General features: G+C 41.1%; 2 protein-coding genes across 3 annotated transcripts in view; one reads left to right on the top strand and one right to left on the bottom strand.

The window, feature by feature from the left end:
* Window positions 1-88: 88 nt before the first annotated feature.
* dffa (DNA fragmentation factor, alpha polypeptide) lies at window positions 89-10968 on the bottom strand. 2 transcript variants are annotated; one of them, XM_041846314.1, is made up of 6 exons: window positions 10802-10968; window positions 3413-3571; window positions 2951-3108; window positions 2532-2727; window positions 2108-2235; window positions 89-751 (listed from the first exon to the last, which is right to left on the bottom strand). In XM_041846314.1, exons 1-6 carry the CDS (start codon window positions 10893-10895, stop codon window positions 539-541), a joined length of 948 nt encoding a protein of 315 aa, XP_041702248.1. In that variant the 5' UTR covers window positions 10896-10968; the 3' UTR covers window positions 89-538. The 2 variants fall into 2 exon arrangements, with proteins under 2 accessions (XP_041702248.1, XP_041702249.1); XM_041846315.1 differs by lacking the exon at window positions 3413-3571.
* Window positions 10969-11308: 340 nt separating this feature from the next.
* pex14 (peroxisomal biogenesis factor 14) overlaps window positions 11309-20229 on the top strand; it is a 124262-nt gene continuing 115341 nt past the window's right edge. The window contains exon 1 of the mRNA XM_041846316.2: window positions 11309-11470. Coding sequence (XP_041702250.1) covers window positions 11435-11470 — 36 coding nt within the window. The 5' untranslated portion in view covers window positions 11309-11434. The remainder of the gene's footprint in view (window positions 11471-20229) is intronic.

The raw sequence follows: 20229 nt of genomic DNA, 5'->3' as shown, positions 1-20229 counted from the left end.
TGTTTATTTTGGTTGTGTTTTAGATTATTTTGTGCCCAATAGAAATGAATGGTAAATAATGTATTGTGTCATTTTGGAGTCACTTTTGTTGTTTCTAACACTTCTACATTAATGTGGATGCTCCCATGATTACGGATAATCCTGAATGAATCATGAATAATGATAAATTAGATTTACAAATAGTGATGTATTTTCTAAACGGCTCACCTGATATAGATGAAAGTACCCTCAAGTTAATGCTCACAGTGTGCACTTTAACATCATAGTCATTGTTTGATTTCAAGAAAAAATGCTTCACCATCCCAATACTGACGGAGGGCAATGTATGTCGATACAAAGTGACTTATTGTCTCAGTCTTAAAGCAGGTAGTGTGTGTTCTGTGGTCAGAGACAGAGGGGTATTACTAGCTGGCTCCGGGGTGAAGTTTCCCTAGGTACAGATTTAGGATCAGCTTCCCCTTCCCTTACCATAACCATAAGTGGGGAAAATGCTAAACTGACCCAAGATCAGCGTGTAAGGGCAACTTCCCCCTACTCCTTACTTGCTGCGCTTGGCTTGTGTAGCTTGGCTCTTGTCTGAGGGCTGCGTGCTGGCCTGTTGTTGTGTGTGGCTACTGAGGGACTGCATGGCCTGAACCTGCTGGAGCCGCTTGCTCAATTGCTCCTTGCATGCCTGCAGCAGCGCCAATGTCCTCTCAGAGTCCCAGCCAAGGACTTGCTCCATGGCCCGTGCACCTTTGTTCACCACCATCTGCAGTTGACAACGTTTTGGTTTGGTTCATTTAATGTTGTATACAGCTAAAATCGGAACTGCAATCTATTCTGAGAAAGACATCAGTGACAAAAGTGCAGAGATGGGGGAAAGGCTAGTCTCTGTGCTGTATAGACATGGCAGAGACTTGCATTCGTTGCTCATGGTTGATGAATGTCAATGGACCACATTGGAAGAATATAATGCAAAGACTTAATAAGTAAATGTTCTTACATTAATTTTGTTCAATTTAATTGACATTGTTTTCAAAGACAATTGACTTGGGAGATAAGAAGCTCAAAGAGTATACTAAGTGGTGTTAAAAGCCCTTGATTTTGGATTTCAAACAGATACAGTTAGGACATAACTAGTATTCAATATAAGAGATGCAATTCCTTGGCATACAGTGCGCTTATTAGAACTCCTCTAAACTTATTTATTGTTGTCAGGATGACTTGGCATATTTACAGGCACTTGTAATAAAAAAAAATGGTATGTAGTTTTGTTGTTTGGTGATAGAGTTAACAGCTTGATAAAATATGTACTGTTAGGCAGTCCATTTTCACATGCTGTGTATACTGAAAACAAGAGTGCAGAGTGATAGTGCCACCCAGTGGAGAGGATATAGAAATTCTCACATATACTGTACTTCTAGCTTTGCAGCCTTCCCATTTCCCTCATGTGGTGGAAAGGAAACAATTTAATACGTCCATATTCTCTACCCTTCTACTTTAAGTGTGTGTTTGTTCACTTCCCTTCATGGCTTTAAAAAAGGGAAGGACCTGTGTAATAAACTCCCTCTAGCCTATGCTTTATTAATTTTTTATTTCACCTTTATTTAACTAGGAAAGTCAGTTAAGAACAAATTCTTATTTACAATGACGGCCTACACCGGCCAAACCCGGACGACGCTGGGCCAATTGTACGCCGCCCTATGGGACTCCCAATCACGGCCGGTTGTGATACAGCCTGGAATCGAACCAGGGGGTCTGTAGTGACGCCTCAAGCACTGAGATGCAGTGCCTTAGACCAGATTGCTTACACCAATCCAATGCTTTTAAATACGTGGGGAGGAGTGAACTCTTTCGGGAGAATTGGGACGCAATCCAGTGCATCTCAATAATGTAAAGTATTTTTCTCTCCTCTTCTCTCCTTTCTGTGCACTAAACTGAATAACTTAGGACATATCACTGTAATACTGTGGATACCTACCAGGGAATTTGTTTTCACAATGCATGCTCTTTCATATCAATGCAGATGAAGGAAAGTAGACAAGGAGAGGGGTCCACTTTAGTCTATTAATATGATCCTGTATACCAAATACAGTGAGTGTAGCCGTTGGTCTTTGTGACATACCTGCAGCTCCTCATTGGAGAGCCTGGTCTCAGGGCTTGTTTTACCCTTGAGGACCATCAGCGTCCTGGACATGAATCCTGATGCTGAATCCACCTCCAGCCCATCTGTCACATCCACATCACCCGACCCTGTGAGACATGGAATATGGTAGAACATAATGTCTCTCACAACACAACTTGGCTGAGCCAGAGGTTTAGAGGCAATATTTCAGGGCTAGTTGTCTATTGCCTAAACAATGGCTCCATCTAGTGACAAAAAAGCCACACACGGCTTTTACACAAACTCTACCACAACTTTTGAGGTGAAGTTAAAATGCCTTCCCTCATTATGCTCACTCCAAATGGCATTTCCACTCACATTTCATTTTCACACAGCTGGATCTCCTACAAGATTGATCCAATTTTTTTCCTGATAGCAGTCTCACCGTCATTTCTAGGCTCTGCCTCTTGACTGTCCGCTCTCTCCACTGCTGTGAGGAAGAGCTGGAGCAGTTCCTTGGACTGTCGCTCTTCCTCCCTGCGGTCCAACACTCTCTGTAGAGTGTCCTGGAGATTCAGCACCTTGCTCTCCAGGAAGCCCAGGGCTGAGGCCAGCTCTAAACAAGGCACGTCCACTAGCGTCTGGAACAAGCAACATGTATATTTATTCTCACTATTAGACATACAGCTTTCCTCAAGCACATAAAAATTATGCCAAGGGGGTCTTTGTATTGAAGTAGTCTACACAATATGTATACCCACTGTAGCCATACATTTTCCTTTTATCTGACAGAATAGGACCTAATTTTAACAAGATATTCCATATTCATACATTTGAATGTGAATGTTATTGAAGTTATCCTACTTGTAAATCTGCCTCCGACATCAGTATGATGCTAGCCAGGTCGTTCTTGAGTTGCTGGGCCAGGTAGAACCAGGGCTCGATCCCACTGATTGAGCTGTCCACAACGTCGCTCTCAAAATTCACAGACTCCCTGGTCATCCAAGCTGTGCCGCCATCAACTATAGTAGCATGGAAGAAAATCACTATGCGTTAGTATGGGAATGCAACCTGGGAGAGCTAAGACAGATGACCAATGCCACGTAATCAAAGAACAGAGTTTGGATCTTTAGCTAGTTAGCCCAAAAAAACAAGCAAAAAAAGCATAGAATGTCAGAGGATGTGCTTTCCCAAGAGGTTGACTCAAACTGCGGATAGATCAACTTAGAAACCGCAAAATGACTGTTTAAGCCTACTATTGTGTGATCAATGACTATAGCCGAATATGACAATTCAAATTTGCATTGACAGAACAAAAAAGCTTACTTCTTCGTTGTGGGGCCCACGTCTCTTTTTCATGCAAGAGCATGAACTTTGTGTTTGTAGGTAAGCACAAGAAATAGGCCTCATCTTCAACTATTGTCCCGTCATCTTCTAAGACCACAGAGACTGCGGTACTTGGGCTAAACCCAAGAGATTCACTTCCTGGAGGTAGAATTACAGAAAAGTGCAGGTAGATAACATATATTTGGAATCAAAAATGACTAACACTTTACCTGAACTTGCCACCATAACAAACAGCTTCATAGCATGCATCACTCAATTTATAAAAATGATAAATGTAATGACACCTACATGCGTTGCAGTATTTAGCCTTGACACCCTGATTATACCCCCTGCATAAGTGTCATTAGCACTTCCTAGCATTTCACAAATAAATAAAAATGGTCAGAAAACATATGATAGTGTGATGACAAAAGTCACAAGGCATACCATTTCCACCATATTTGTCAATTGTCTTAAAGGAGATAGTCTAAAAAAGGGCTATGGATTGCAGGGACTAACCTTTGCTAACATATTGAGATCAGAAGAACCTGACCTAGTGGTATGTTGCTGATGACCGGGATGAATGCAGAAGCAGTACACGGCACCATTTGCGGCTGAGAGACAGTTGAGTGGAACGTTGCCCTTCTGCACTGCTGCATGCTCACTGAAGTGTAATAGGCCTAGATTGAGTGTGTAACTAGCTTTTGTTTGTAGTTTGCAGTGGTGTAGCGGAAGATAAACGCAAGTAAACACAGTTTACACACATTTTCTTTTTGCCAGGCAGTTTTCAACTTTTTGCAGACACGTGATCAGAGTTTACCCACCAGTTATTATTCTGGCCTACATCACTGGTAGTTTGGTATAGTACTTACTACTTGCATTATTATCTAGCTACAGTGCCTTCAAAAGTATTCATACCCCTTGACCTATTCCACATTTTGTTGTGTTACAGCCTGAATTCAAAAGGGATTAAATAGATTTTTTTTCTCAAACGTATACACCCCATAATGACAAAATGAAAACATGTTTTTAGAAATTGTTGCAAATGTATTGAAGAATCTAATACAGAAATATCTCATTTACATACACTACCAGTCAAAAGTTTGGCCACACCTACTCATTCAAGGGTTTCTTTATTTTTACATTGTAGAATAACAGTGAAGATATCAAAACTATGAAATTACACATATGAAATCATGTAGTAACCAAAAAAAGTGTTAAATCAAAAGATATGTTATATTTCAGTTTCTTCAAATAGCCACCCTTTGCCTTGATGACAGCATTGCACACTCTTGGCATTCTCTCAACCAGCTTCATGAGGTAGTCACCTGGAATGCATTTCAATTAACAGGTGAGCCTTGTTAAAAGTTAATCTGTGGAATTTCTTTCCTTCTTAATGCGTTTGAGCCAATCAGTTGTGTTGTGAAAAGGTAGGGGGGGGGGGGGTTTACAGAAGATAGCCCTATTTGGTAAAAGACCAAGTCCATATTATGGCAAGAACAGCTCAAATAAGCAAAGTGAAACGACAGTCCATCATTACTTTAAGACATGAAGGTCAGTCAATACGGAACATTTCAAGTGCAATCGCAAAAACCATCAAGTGCTATGACGGAACTGGCTCTCATGAGGACCGCCACAGGAATGGAAGACCCAGAGATACATTTATATTTAGCAGACGCTCTTATCCAGAGTGACTAACAAATTGGTGCATTCACCTTATGATAGCCAGTGGGACAACCACTTTACAATTAGTCATATTTTTCTAATTTTTTATTTGTAGAGTATATTTTTAAATGTTCATTTGTTTATATATATACAGTGGGGAAAAAAAGTATTTAGTCAGCCACCAATTGTGCAAGTTCTCCCACTTAAAAAGATGAGAGGCCTGTAATTTTTTTCATATGTACACGTCAACTATGACAGACAAATTGAGAAAAGAAAATCCAGAAAATCACATTGTAGGATTTTTAATGAATTTATTTGCAAATTATGGTGGAAAATAAGTATTTGGTCACCTACAAACAAGCAAGATTTCTGGCTCTCACAGACATCTTCTTTAAGAGGCTCCTCTGTCCTCCACTCGTTACCTGTATTAATGGCACCTGTTTGACCTTGTTATCAGTATAAAAGACACCTGTCCACAACCTCAAACAGTCACACTCCAAACTCCACTATGGCCAAGACCAAAGAGCTGTCAAAGGACACCAGAAACAAAATTGTAGACCTACACCAGGCTGGGAAGACTGAATCTGCAATAGGTAAGCAGCTTGGTTTGAAGAAATCAACTGTGGGAGCAATTATTAGGAAATGGAAGACATACAAGACCACTGATAATCTCCCTTGATCTGGGGCTCCACGCAAGATCTCACCCCGTGGGGTCAAAATGATCACAAGAACGGTGAGCAAAAATCCCAGAACCAGACGGGGGGACCTAGTGAATGACCTGCAGAGAGCTGGGACCAAAATAACAAAGCCTACCATCAGTAACACACTACGCCGCCAGGGACTCAAATCCTGCAGTGCCAGACGTGTCCCCCCTGCTTAAGCCAGTACATGTCCAGGCCCGTCTGAAGTTTGCTAGAGTGCATTTGGATGATCCAGAAGAGGATTGGGAGAATGTCATATGGTCAGATGAAACCAAAATATAACTTTTTGGTAAAAACTCAACTCGTCGTGTTTGGAGGACAAAGAATGCTGAGTTGCATCCAAAGAACACCATACCTACTGTGAAGCATGGGGGTGGAAACATCATGCTTTGGGGCTGTTTTTCTGCAAAGGGACCAGGACGACTGATCCGTGTAAAGGAAAGAATGAATGGGGCCATGTATCGTGAGATTTTGACTGAAAACCTCCTTCCATCAGCAAGGGCATTGAAGATGAAACGTGGCTGGGTCTTTCAGCATGACAATGATCCCAAACACACCGCCTGGGCAACGAAGGAGTGGCTTCGTAAGAAGCATTTCAAGGTCCTGGAGTGGCCTAGCCAGTCTCCAGATCTCAACCCCATAGAAAATCTTTGGAGGGAGTTGAAAGTCTGTGTTGCCCAGCGACAGCCCCAAAACATCACTGCTCTAGAGGAGATCTGCATGGAGGAATGGGCCAAAATACCAGCAACAGTGTGTGAAAACTTACAGAAAACGTTTGACCTGTGTCATTGCCAACAAAGGGTATATAACAAAGTATTGAGAAACTTTTGTTATTGACCAAATACTTATTTTCCACCATAATTTGCAAATATATTCATTACAAATCCTACAATGTGATTTTCTGGATTTTTTTTCTCATTTTGTCTGTCATAGATGACGTGTACCTATGATGAAAATTACAGGCCTCTCTCATCTTTTTAAGTGGGAGAACTTGCACAATTGGTGGCTGACTAAAAACTTTTTTCCCCACTGTGTGTGTGTGTGTGTGTGTGTGTGTGTGTGTATGTATATATATATATATATATATATATATATAGTTTTTTTAGTTTTTTAATTTTGTAAATTTTTTATCGTTATTAATGTTTATTATTTATTTATTTATTTTTATTTATTTTAATTTTTTTTGTGGGGGTGGGGTAGAATGATTACTTTTATACTATACCAGGTATTCCTTAAAGAGGTAGGGTTTCAAGTGTCTCCGGAAGATGGTCAGTGACTCCGCTGTCCTGGCGTCGTGAGGGAGCTTGTTTCACCATTGGGGTGCCAGAGCAGCGAACAGTTTTGACTGGGCTGAGCGGGAACTGTGCTTCCGCAGAGGTAGGGGGACCAGCAGGCCAGAGGTAAGGAGGTGCCGTTCCCCTCACAGCGCCGTAGGCAAGCACCATGGTCTTGTAGCAGATGCGAGCTTCAACTGGAAGCCAGTGGAGTGTGCGAAGGAGCGGGGTGACGTGAGAGAACTTGGAAAGGTTGAACACCAGACGGGCTGCAGCGTTCTGGATGAGTTGTAGGGGTTTAATGGCACAGGCAGGGAGCCCAGCCAACAGCGAGTTGCAGTAATCCAGACGGGAGATGACAAGTGCCTGGATTATGACCTGTGCCGCTTCCTGTGTAAGGTAGGGTCGTACTCTGCGAATGTTGTAGAGCATGAACCTACAGGATCGGGTCACCGCTTTGATGTTAGCGGAGAATGACAGGGTGTTGTCCAGGGTCACGCCAAGGTTCTTTGCACTCTGGGAGGAGGACACAACGGAGTTGTCAACCGTGATGGCGAGATCATGGAGCGGGCAGTCCTTCCCCGGGAGGAAGAGCAGCTCCGTCTTGCCGAGTTACCGCTGCTGCAGAGGATGAGTTCATTAGAGTTACCAGCCTCAGAAATTGTCCCCCAAATAAATGCTTCACAGAGTTCAAGTTACAGACAAATCTCAACATCAACTGTTCAGAGGGGACTGTGTGAATCAGGCCTTCATGGTTGTATTGCTGCAAAGAAACCATTACTAAAGGACACCAAAAAGAAGAAGAGACCTGCTTGGGCCAAGAAACACGAGCAATGGACATTAGAACGGTGGAAATTAGTCATTTGGTCTGGAGTCCAAATTTGAGATTTTTGGTTCCAACCGCCATGTCTTTGTGAGACGCGGTGTGGGTGAACGGATGATCTCCGCATGTGTGGTTCCCATCGTAAAGCATGAAGGAAGAGGTGTTATGGTGTGGGGGTGCTTTGCTGGTGACACTGTCTGTGATGAATTTAGAATTCAAGGCACACTTAACCAGGATGGCTACCACAGCATTCTACAGCGATATGCCATCCCATCTGGTTTGGGCTTAGCTTAGTGGGACTATCATTTGTTTTTCAACAAGACAATGACCCAACACACCTCCAGGCTGTGTAAGGGCTATTTTACCAAGAAGGAGAGTGATGGAGTGCTGCATCAGATGACCTGGCCTCCACAATCCCCCGACCTCAACCCAATGGTTTGGGATGAGTTGGACGGCAGAGTGAAGGAAAAGCAGCCAACAAGTGATCAGCATATGTGGGAACCTTCAAGACTGTTGGAAAAGCATTCCAGGTGAAGCTGGTTGAGAGAATGCCAAGAGTGTGCAAAGCTGTCATCAAGGCAAAGGGTGGCTATTTGAAGAATCTCAAATATAAAATATATTGTTTAACACTTTCTTGGTTACTACATGATTCCATATGTGTTATTTCATAGTTTTGATGTCTTCACTACTATTATACAGTGCAGAAAATAGTAAAAATAAAGAAAAACCCTTGAATCAGTAGGTATTTCCAAACTTTTGACTGGTACTGTAAGTATTCACAGCCATGAGTCAATACTTGTTAGAATCACCTTTGGCAGCGATTACAGCTGTGAGTCTTTCTAGGTACGTCTCTAAAAGCTTTGCACACCTAGATTGTTTTTATGAATAATATGCAAATGTTGTACATTCTTGAAGCTCTGTCAAATTGGTTGTTGATCATTGCTTGACAGACATTTTCAAGTCTTGCCATAGATTTTCAAGTTGATTTAAGCCAAAACTGTAACAAGGCCACTCAGGAACATTCAATATCATCTTTAAGTAAGTAAAGTGTATATTTGGCCTTGTGTTTTAGGTTATTGTCCTGCTGAAAGGTGAATTCATCTCCCAGTGTCTGTTGAAAAGCAGACTGAACCAGGTTTATCTCTAGGATTTTACCCGTGCTTAGCTCTATTCCGTTTATTTTTATCCTAAAAAAACTCCCTAGTCCTTGTCAATGACAAGCATACCCATAACATGATGCAGCCACCACCATGCTTGAAAATATGAAGAGTGGTACTCAGTGACGTGTTGTGTTGGATTTGCCCCAAAGATAACGCTTTGTATTCAAACAGGATGCATGTTTTTGAATATTTTTACTCTGTACAGGCTTCCCTTTTCACTCTGTCAATTAGGTTAGTATTGTAGAGTAACTACAATGTTGTTGATCCATCCTCAGTTATCCTATCATAGCCATTAAACTCTGTAAATGTTTTAAAGTCACCATTTGCCTCATGGTGAAATCTCTGAGCGGTTCCCTTCCTCTCTGGCAACTGAGTTAGTAAGGATACCTTTATCTTTGTAGTGACTGGGTGTATTGATATATATTGATACACCATTCAAAGTGTAATTTATAACTTCACCATGCTGAAAGGGATATTCAATGTCGTTTTTTTGTTTTATATCTGTAACACAACAAAATGTGGAAGAAGTCAAGGAGTGTGAATACTTTCTGAAGGCACGGTATGTATTTCCACAAAACACACGATTATACAAGTTTAGTAGTACTCTAGTTCTTGTGTCCAGGCCAGGGATGTGAGCTTTGTTAAAAGACAGCACCACGCCCAGTGAGTAGCATTCTAGGAATGAAAGGGATGTCCTGCAGAGGATCGAGGTAAAATTAGTTTATATTGGATATTCGGTTCTCTCGTCAATAGCTATTGAACCAAGCATGCCATGGCTATGAAGATGGTATATTCTGAATCAGTGGTGGATGGAAAACAATCCAATGGTTTTATTATGTAAAAAAAAGATGGTACAATGGTTCTCTACACAAAGACTGCTTGTTTTGTCACAAACTGAAATTAGGCTAACTATTATAATTTTAGCAACCAGGAAATGGCGGCGCAATTCTGCATAGTGCATCTTTAACAAAGCCCCTTCGAATCAAGTGTCATTCTTATCTGCGACAGATTATTTCACCCTAATATCTTGTGTCTCCATCCTCCCCTGATTCAGAATGTATCATTTTCATAGTCGTGGCACGCTTTGTGTAAGAGCTATTGAAGATTGAAATCCGAAAAATTTTAATTTTAAAAAAGGAACGAGAAAAAAGTGTGGATTGTTCTCCATCCACCCTTGATTCAGAATATACCATTTTCATAGTCATGGCATGCTTGGTTCAATAGCCATAGATGAGAGAAAACAGAATATACAGCGAATATCCAATATACAACTAATTTTACCTCGGTCTGCTGAGGTGCCATATCTAATTCAATCAAGTTTGTACAAGTCGAATATGTAGAACACACAAAGCAAAATGTTGCGCATACAGTATGCAGAATGTAGTGATGATTCACAAAGATTAGAGATCAGAGTTGACTGCCAGTTGATTTCCCAATGAACGAATTATAGATATTGTAAACATTATCTGATTAAACAGCTAATACAGTGTCAATTTATGCTGCTAGTTACAAGATATATCTACCTGGCGCTAGGCTAGCAAAGTTTATTCTGCATTTGGGTTTTATTTATATGACGCGTAGGTACAGTTACTTGTCTTCATTAAGGTGGAATGCATGCTCACCGCTCATCAGGAATACTATCTAGCTACCAAAACTGTACAAACACACGCACGCACAGTTAGCTACAGTAACGTTAGTTATCTAACGTTAGCTAGTTAGCTAGTTGTAGTTGACTAGACAGCTGTTTACAACATTCATTAGCGTACCTTTTATCTTTAGTTGGTCCAGAGAAGGTACAACCAAGCCGTATGATTGTTGTCGCGTAAAATTACACACCTTACAAGGTTTTAGTTCAGACATCACTATTTTGTTATGCCGAAAGTTAAGAAATCTAACAGACGTTCCTTACAGATTCTACCGCGAAAACGGAAGTCCTGAGCTTGGAGCTAAGCCCTCATGGGAAGTGTAGTGTTTTGCTATTTAAAGTCAAACGGACCTGATTTTGAACAAAGTGAGAGAAAAAAATGTATACAAGGAAAATATATATATATCACAGGAGGTTGGTGGCACCTTAATTGGAGAGGACGGGGTCGTGGTAATGGCTGGAGCGGAGTAGAATAGTATCAAACACATATTTCGATGACATTCCATTTACTCCGTTCCAGCCATTATTATGAACCGTCCTCCCCTCAGCAGCCTCCACTGATATATATAAATATATATAATATATATACTATCTAATCAGAAAAATATATATACTATATTTCCTCAACATAATAGAAAGAACGAAATGAAGAAAAAAAACATCATAATGTCCGAGCTTTAGTCTAGTCGTCCTTATTCAAGCCTAAGCAATCGTTCACGAATGAATCGATTAGACGAGGAGTAGGCTGGGAAAGATGGCATCTTCTGAACAACCTGATCCGCAAACACAGGTCTCTATTTATACTTTCATACCTTGTATAATGGTTTGTAGTTGCACATTGCACTTGCTTGAACCTATGAATTACATTTGCACTTGCTTGAACCTATGAATTAGCTATGATAACATAGACAGCTAGTTGTTAGCTTGGACTAGCTAGCTAACACGAAAAAGTTTCAACGTCTCTGTGTTGACAGGTGAAGGCCACGAAACTACCCATGCTTTTTATACATGTGAAAGTCATGTAGCTGTCATGGTGTCTAGTTAGGTAATAGTTCAATGAGAATCGCAAATGTCAATGCTCTAGCTAGCGAAGTAATAGCGCTTGAAAACCCTTCTCCATATGTAGGGTTTTCAGCGGTTACATTTGCCCACATTTGGCCCCATGCGAACTACAATTCCGACGTTGTGTTTTAACGTTTAGAAAAGCAAATAGTCTTAGCTTTCAAACAGGTTTTCTAAACATATGCTGACGTGCCCCTTATCTTTCATATCAGCGAGAAATAATATTTCAAATAAAAAAAGATACAGGTATTCCCTTTACAGACAGACTTTACCGTATGTACATGTAAAAAAAAAAAAACATCGGTCAATGTTTTTTTAGAGCCCAATTCATACAGTCCCATTTTTACCACATTCTTGCCAGGATAAGCATTTTATATCTCCATGCACATGCTGGCAAGTGTGTGAGTAGATGTGGGCCCATGTGGGTGTACTTCTATTTTAATAAATCCATTGAATATATACCATCACTAAGAAATCCATTATTAATTCATTTTAAGCAGGTCCTAAGAAAATGTATTTTCAAAAGAGTAGAATGGCATATCCACATGAAATCAATAGTTATTTTGTTCATTAAACAGACAAGACACACTTAGGCTACCCTTATCAGTCAACACACAGGATATTTTATAGTAGGCTAAGAATATAATGAAATATAACAATAAAATACGTATCATATTTTCCCCACACGAGAACGTGTGGAACCGCTGTCATATAAAAAAGGGATATTTGGAAACAGAACCCATCTCTTTCCTACCCTCACTCTGCTTTGTGGTGTAGGGTCTTACATTGAGAGTATCTTCTTAATGATACCGATTTTCAAACGCATTTGAGTCTCGTGTTGATATTTCTCAACCTCCGTAGGCTTTTGGAGTTGCCTATACGCGATCGAGCAAAATGATAGGCCTACACTTGATTTAGGCTACATTATAGCACGCTAAATGTTTCTGATCAGTGATAGATGAGCAAACGAATAGATGAGCTACCATCGCACTTCCACTTGCCCAGTTAGAGATCAATTAACCAAATATACAGATTAAGATTCAGTTAAACAAAACCACATTGATTAAGACAAGTCACAGGCTTTTGGTCTGGAGTAGGCCCAGGCTACTAAGCGACTGTGAGTGAAGAGCAAAATAATCCACTTGTTAAACTACATAACATGCTGGCAACATTTTCTAATAAATCAGTCAACTAGACAAGATGAGCATGAGCAACACTCACCTCAACTTAGCTAACATTTCCACAGCCTAATTATAGCCTAAATAATATCCAAATGGAGATAAAATGAAAAGAAAAATCTGACATTGATTGATTTATTAAGACCCCACGCTTGTCTCAATACCTTCAATTGCATTAGCCTACTTCATTCAGTGATATTTATTCCAATAGTAATTATTTATGGATCCATCCAGTTGTGGTTAAGAAAACAGTGCGAGATGGGTGAAGTGACATGCCCCGCAAAGTTTACAACTGTCAGGAGGATAGTAGTAACGGCCGCTGCCTAGCAACCATCAAGAGCTTAAGAGCATAGTGAGTGCCAATGCCGCCTCAGCATTACGGCTATATTTCATACTAAGCCACAGTCAGAAGTTTGGACACGCCTACTCATTCAAGGGTTTTTCTTTATTTAAACAATGTTTTACATTGTAGAATAATAGTGAAGACATCAAAACTATGAAATAACACATATGGAATCATGTAGTAACCCAAAAAAGTGTTAAACAAATCAAAATATATTTTAGCCACCCTTTGCCTTGATGACAGCTTTGCACACTCTTGGCATTCTCTCAACCAGCTTCACGAGGTAGTCACCTGGCATGCATTTCAATTAACAGGTGTGCCTTGTTAAAAGTTAATTTGTGGAATTTCTTTCCTTCTTAATGCGTTTGAGCCAATCAGTTGTGTTGTGACAAGGTAGGGGGGGTATACAGAAGATAGCCCTATTTGGTAAAAGACCAAGCCCATATTATGGCAAGAACAGCTCAAATAAGCAAAGAGAAACGACAGTCCATCATTACTTTAAGACATGAAGGTCAGTCAATACGGAGAATTTCAAGGACTTTGAAAGTTTCTTCAAGTGCGGTCGCATCAACCATCAAGCGCTATGATGAAACTGGCTCTCATGAGGACCGCCACAGGAATGGAAGACCCAGAGTTACCTCTGCTGCAGAGGATAAGGTCATTAGAGTTACCAGTCTCAGAAATTGCAGCCCAAATAAATGCTTCACAGAGTTCAAGTCACAGACACATCTCAACATCAACTGTTCAGAGGGGATTGTGTGAATCAGGCCTTCATGGTCAAATTGCTGCAAAGAAACCACTACTAAAGGACACCAATAAAAAGAAGAGACCTGCTTGGGCCAAGAAACGCGAGCAATGGACATTAGACCGGTGGAAATTTGTCCTTTGGTCTGGAGTCCAAATTGGAGATTTTTCGTTCCAACGGCTGTGTATTTGTGAGACGCAGTGTGGGTGAACGGATGATCTCTGCATGTGTAGTTCCCACCGTAAAGCATGGAGGAGGAGGTGTTATGGTGTGGGGGTGCTTTGTTGATGACACTGTCTGTGATTTATTTAGAATTCAAGGCACACTTAACCAGCATGGCTACCACAGCATTCTGCAGCGATACGCCATCCCATCTGGTTTGGGCTTAGTGGGACTCATTTGTTTTTCAACAGGACAATGACCCAACACACCTCCAGTGTGTAAGGGCTGTTTTGCCAAGAAGGAGAGTGATGGAGTGCTGCATCAGATGACCTGGCCTCCACAATCCCCCGACCTCAACCCAATTCAGATGGTTTGGGATGAGTCGGACGGCAGAGTGAAGGAAAATCAGCCAACCAGTGATCAGCATATGTGGGAACTCCTTCAAGACTGTTGGAAAAGCATTCCAGGTGAAGCTGGTTGAGAGAATGCCAAGAGTGTGCAAAGCTGTCATCAAGGCAAAGGGTGGCTATTTGAAGAACACTTTTTTGGTTACTACATGATTCAATATGTGTTATTTCATAGTTTTGATTTCTTCACTATTATTCTACAATGTAGAAAATAGTACAAATAAAGAAAAACCCTTGATTGAGTAGGTGTTCAAAATGTTGACTGGTACTGTATATGTACTGTATGTGAATGGTGTGTATAGACTGTATGGACAGTAAATGAATAGAAAAGGTGTGTACAGCAGGAGTTATATAGGATGAGCCATGACTAGAATACAGTATATACATATAGTGGTGGGTAAAACAGTGTGTAAATATGATTAAAGTAACCAATGTTCAATGACTCTATGTACGTAGGTTAGCGGTCTCTAAGGTTCAGGGCAGGGTACTGTGCTAGTGATGACTGTTTATCAGTTTGACCTTCTCTTATCAACCTCAAATGCTTCAACCCAACTCTCCTTAGTCTAATAAATGCCAGCTCTATGAGAGGGCTATTCTTATGGTACAATACTCATGTGAAGAAATTTCCTACAAGCCCAAATCTTTGATGGAGAAATGGACTAGTGACTGAAATGTTTCCATTGATAACACTAAAAAACACAATTATAAACCATTGCATGGCAGTCTTATTGTTTTCAATACCATTATTAGAAAACATCTCTTTATAGTGTGATAAGTGACTTTTAACATTAAACCCATTAGAAACCATCGATAACACAGCCAGGAAGTAAGAACAGCTTTCCCATTTGGCATTAGTGAGGTCGGGCACTGATGTTGGGCGATTAGGCCTGGCTCGCAGTCGGCGTTCCAATTCATCCCAAAGGTGTTTGATGGAGTTGAGGTCAGGGCTCTGTGCAGGCTAGTCAAGTTCTTCCACACCGATCTCGACAAACCATTTCTGTATGGACCTCGGTTTGTACACGGGGGAATTGTCATGCTGAAACAGGAAAGGGCCTTCCCCAAACTGTTGTCTAGAATGTCATTGTATGCTGTAGCGTTAAGATTTCCCTTCACTGGAACTAGCCCCAGACCATTATTCCTCCTCCAACAAACTTTACAGTTGGCACTATGCATTCTGGCAGGTAGCGTTCTCCTGCCATCCGCCAAACCCAGATTTGTCAGTTGGACTGCCAGATGGTGAAGTGTGATTAATTACTCCAGAGAACGCATTTCCACTGCTCCAGAGTCCAATGGCGGCGTGCGTTACACCACTGCAGCCGATGCTTGGCATTGCGCATGGTGATCTTAGGCTTGTGCGGCTGCTCGGCCATGGAAACCCATTTCATGAAGCTCCCGACTAAAAGTTATTGTGCTGACGTTGCTTCCAGAGGCAGTTTGGAACTCGGTAGTGAGTGTTGCAATCGAGGACAGACGTTTTTTACACACTACGCGCTTCAGAACTCGGCAGTCCTACTTCACGGCTGAGCCGTTGTTGCTCCTAGACGTTTCCACTTCACAATAACAGCACTTACAGTTGACCGGGGCAACTCTAGCAGGGCAGAAATTTGACCAACTGACTTGTTGGAAAGGTGGCATCCTATGACGGTGCCACTTTGAAAGTCACTGAGTTCTTCAGTAAGGCCAGTCTACTGCCAGTGTTTGTTTATGGAGATTGCATGGCTGTGTGCTCGATTTTATACCTATACAGTGGGGAGAACAAGTATTTGATACACTGCAGATTTTGCAGGTTTTCCTACTTGCAAAGCATGTAGAGGTCTGTAATTTTTTATCATAGGTACACTTCAACTGTGAGAGACGGAATCTAAAACAAAAATCCAGAATATCACATTGTATGATTTTTAAGTAATTACTTTGCATTTTATTGCATGACATAAGTATTTGATCACCTACCAACCAGTAAGAATTCCAGCTCTCACAGACCTGTTAGTTTTTCTTTGTGAAAGCCCTCCTGTTCTCCGCTCATTACCTGTATTAACTGCACCTGTTTGAACTCGTTACCTGTATAAAAGACACCTGTCCACACACTCAATCAAACAGACTCCAACCTCTCCACAATGGCCAAGACCAGAGAGCTGTGTAAGGACATCAGGGATAAAATTGTAGACCTGCACAAGGCTGGGATGGGCTACAGGACAATAGGCAAGCAGCTTGGTGAGAAGGCAACAACTGTTGGCGCAATTATTAGAAAATGGAAGAAGTTCAAGATGACGGTCAATCACCCTCGGTCTGGGGCTCCATGCAAGATCTCACCTCGTGGGGCATCAATGATCATGAGGAAGGTGAGGGATCAGCCCAGAACTACACGGCAGGACCTGGTCAATGACCTGAAGAGAGCTGGGACCACAGTCTCAAAGAAAACCATTAGTAACACACTACGCCGTCATGGATTAAAATCCTGCAGCGCACGCAAGGTCCCCCTGCTCAAGCCAGCGCATGTCCAGGCCCGTCTGAAGTTTGCCAATGACCATCTGGATGATCCAGAGGAGGAATGGGAGAAGGTCATGTGGTCTGATGAGACAAAAATAGAGCTTTTTGGTCTAAACTCAACTCACCGTGTTTGGAGGAAGAAGAAGGATGAGTACAACCCCAAGAACACCATCCCAACCGTGAAGCATGGAGGTGGAAACATCATTCTTTGGGGATGCTTTTCTGCAATGGGGACAGGACGACTGCACCGTATTGAGGGGAGGATGGATGGGGCCATGTATCGCGAGATCTTGGCCAACAACCTCCTTCCCTCAGTAAGAGCATTGAAGATGGGTCGTGGCTGGGTCTTCCAGCATGACAACGACCCGAAACACACAGCCAGGGCAACTAAGGAGTGGCTCCGTAAGAAGCATCTCAAGGTCCTGGAGTGGCCTAGCCAGTCTCCAGACCTGAACCCAATAGAAAATCTTTGGAGGGAGCTGAAAGTCCGTATTGCCCAGCGACAGCCCCGAAACCTGAAGGATCTGGAGAAGGTCTGTATGGAGGAGTGGGCCAAAATTCCTGCTGCAGTGTGTGCAAACCTGGTCAAGACCTACAGGAAATGTATGATCTCTGTAATTGCGAACAAAGGTTTCTGTACCAAATATTAAGTACTGCTTTTCTGATGTATCAAATACTTATGTCATGCAATAAAATGCAAATTAATTACTTAAAAATCATACAATGTGATTTTCTGGATTTTTGTTTTAGATTCCGTCTCTCACAGTTGAAGTGTACCTATGATACAAATTACAGACCTCTACATGCTTTGTAAGTCGGAAAACCTGCAAAATCGGCAGTGTATCTAAAACTTGTTCTCCCCACTGTATATTGTGTATTTTATGAAATTTTTTGAAATTACAATGCAAAATGGTTATTAACTTTTTGAAATAGGCAATTTTTTTGCTAATTTCTCAGATATCAAATTATATTTAAATAAAATTGCCCAATGTTGCAGGAATGCTTAGAAATATCGTTAGAAAGATCTGTTTCTAACTACAGAAACCATTTCGGAACCATCTGAGATGATGAGTGTGAAAATTATTTATTGTGCTCATTTGGCGTTGGATAGCCTCGACCTTCAGGCCTCGCTCATGTTGTTCTAGAGATCCTGGGGAAGTTCATATTGGAAATGTAGGAAGCACAAATTATCCAGAGTAATCTAATTTACGGTGCTAGCATTGCTAGCGTACTCTAAATGTTTGTATATATATTTAAGAAATAGTTGTGTTATTTTGTGTATAATTTGGTTGAAATGATACTACCCCATGTGGACACCAGTGAAAATGATTGGCTTTCAGTTTCTAATCTCCGCCTCTGTTTGAATGTGCCTATTCCAATTGTTGGGCGGTTTAAACGGCTTGGATACTCCACCTTCTTTTAGCCTCTTTCTGACAAGTACTTCCACAGGCTTTCATACCGAAGTTGAGTCGAAAGCCTGGTAGAGGCTAGGCGTTGGATGACCGACTAGTGTAGCGGCGTAGCAGGGATTAGACCAAGGCAAACTAAGCTCATAATGCATTTAGGTGTCATGTAGGCTAGGTGGCTCACATTTTAGCCAGTACAGGCTTTACAACGGAGGGGAGGGAGGGTTCAGATATGGACATGATTCAAGGGGCCAGAAAACGAGTCCTTTAAAAAAATATATATATATATACCCAAAACTGGTGCTCCCTGACTGCCCAGCATTCATTTATGTTGTTAGCTGGCTGTAGCCTATGCAGTGAACATATTTTGTGATTCACTGATATTACACATCGCTGCCAAAGGTGCTTCAACAAAGTACTGAGTAAAGGGTCTGAATACTTATGCAAATGTAATATTTCGTTTTCTATTTTTAATGAATTTGCTAAAATGTATAAACCTGTTTTTGCTTTGTTATTATGAGGTATTGTGTGTAGATTGATGTAGAAAAAAAAATCTAATCATTTTCAGAATAAGGTTGTAACGTAACAAAGTGGAAAAAGTCAAGGGGTCTGAATACTTTACGAATACACTGTATTGTTTCCAACCTGGAGTGGACCTGGGTCCGAGCCGTGGTCTTGTCATGTAACAGTAGCCTACAGAATGTCAAAATGGGGACTAAGCCTATACTTCAGAAAGTACAGCTAGAATATAGACCCATGGGGCGGCGAATAATTGGCCCAGCGTCGTCCAGGGTAGGGGAGGGAATGGCCGGCAGGGATGTAGCTCAGTTGATAGAGCATGATGTTTGCAACGCCAGGGTTGTGGGTTCGATTCCCACGGGGGGCCAGTATGAAAAACATAATGTAGGCACTCACTAACTGTAAGTCGCTCTGGATAAGAGCGTCTGCTAAATGACTAAAATGTAAATGTAAATGTATAGCTGGTGCTGTATTACAGGAGTTTATCAGGTTTATTGCCTAAATGTGAAAAGTGAATGAAAATGTCTGTAGAAGCTTTTTTTTCAACTGATTCAACTAGAGTAGCTTAAATGTTTTAGGCCCACAATAATTTGTTTACTTTACAGCAACCCAGGAATTAGTTTAACATTTGCTTTGTCATCCATTGCTGTGAAGACAGAAGCAACAATGTCAGGCCTACATGCGGAACTAAGAGAGACAGACAAGAACATCAGTTACCTTTGATTTACGACATTTAATTATTCAGACCTTATCTTAAATGTATTTTTCTACCCCATCATACCCTTCAGGCAGACATGGTCCTCTGGGCCTGGGCCTCTCCAAACGGAAGTATCTTACAAATTACCTTTTGTATTATTATACACTAGATAAAATGACCTTACAATGTTAAGGATGTTTTGTTCTCCATTTTGTGAATGTTACCATTGTATCAAGAGGACATTGTACTATGTCAAAGTGGTTCTAATAAGGCTATTGATAGTAGGCCTATGCCTAATGTTGTTTTTGGAAACCCTTTTGATAAATTAGGCCTAGATTTTGTACTAAGATATTTAGTGTCTTCAAATAGTATTCTAAATAAGGCTAGGCTTAGCCTATTTGTTATTAGCTGTCTAATATACTAAAGATCTAAATAAAGCCTAAAACTTTTTATAAATAGTCCTTAACCTGCTTTTCTATACAATTTGTGACTATACTATATAGATATTTTGTTCAGGCTGCTGTAATTCGCATGTTCATCTAA

Source organism: Coregonus clupeaformis, chromosome 24 (assembly GCF_020615455.1).
Source record: "Coregonus clupeaformis isolate EN_2021a chromosome 24, ASM2061545v1, whole genome shotgun sequence".
NCBI classification, from domain to species: Eukaryota; Metazoa; Chordata; class Actinopteri; order Salmoniformes; family Salmonidae; genus Coregonus; species Coregonus clupeaformis.
This window is presented reverse-complemented; position numbering and strand designations above follow the sequence as displayed.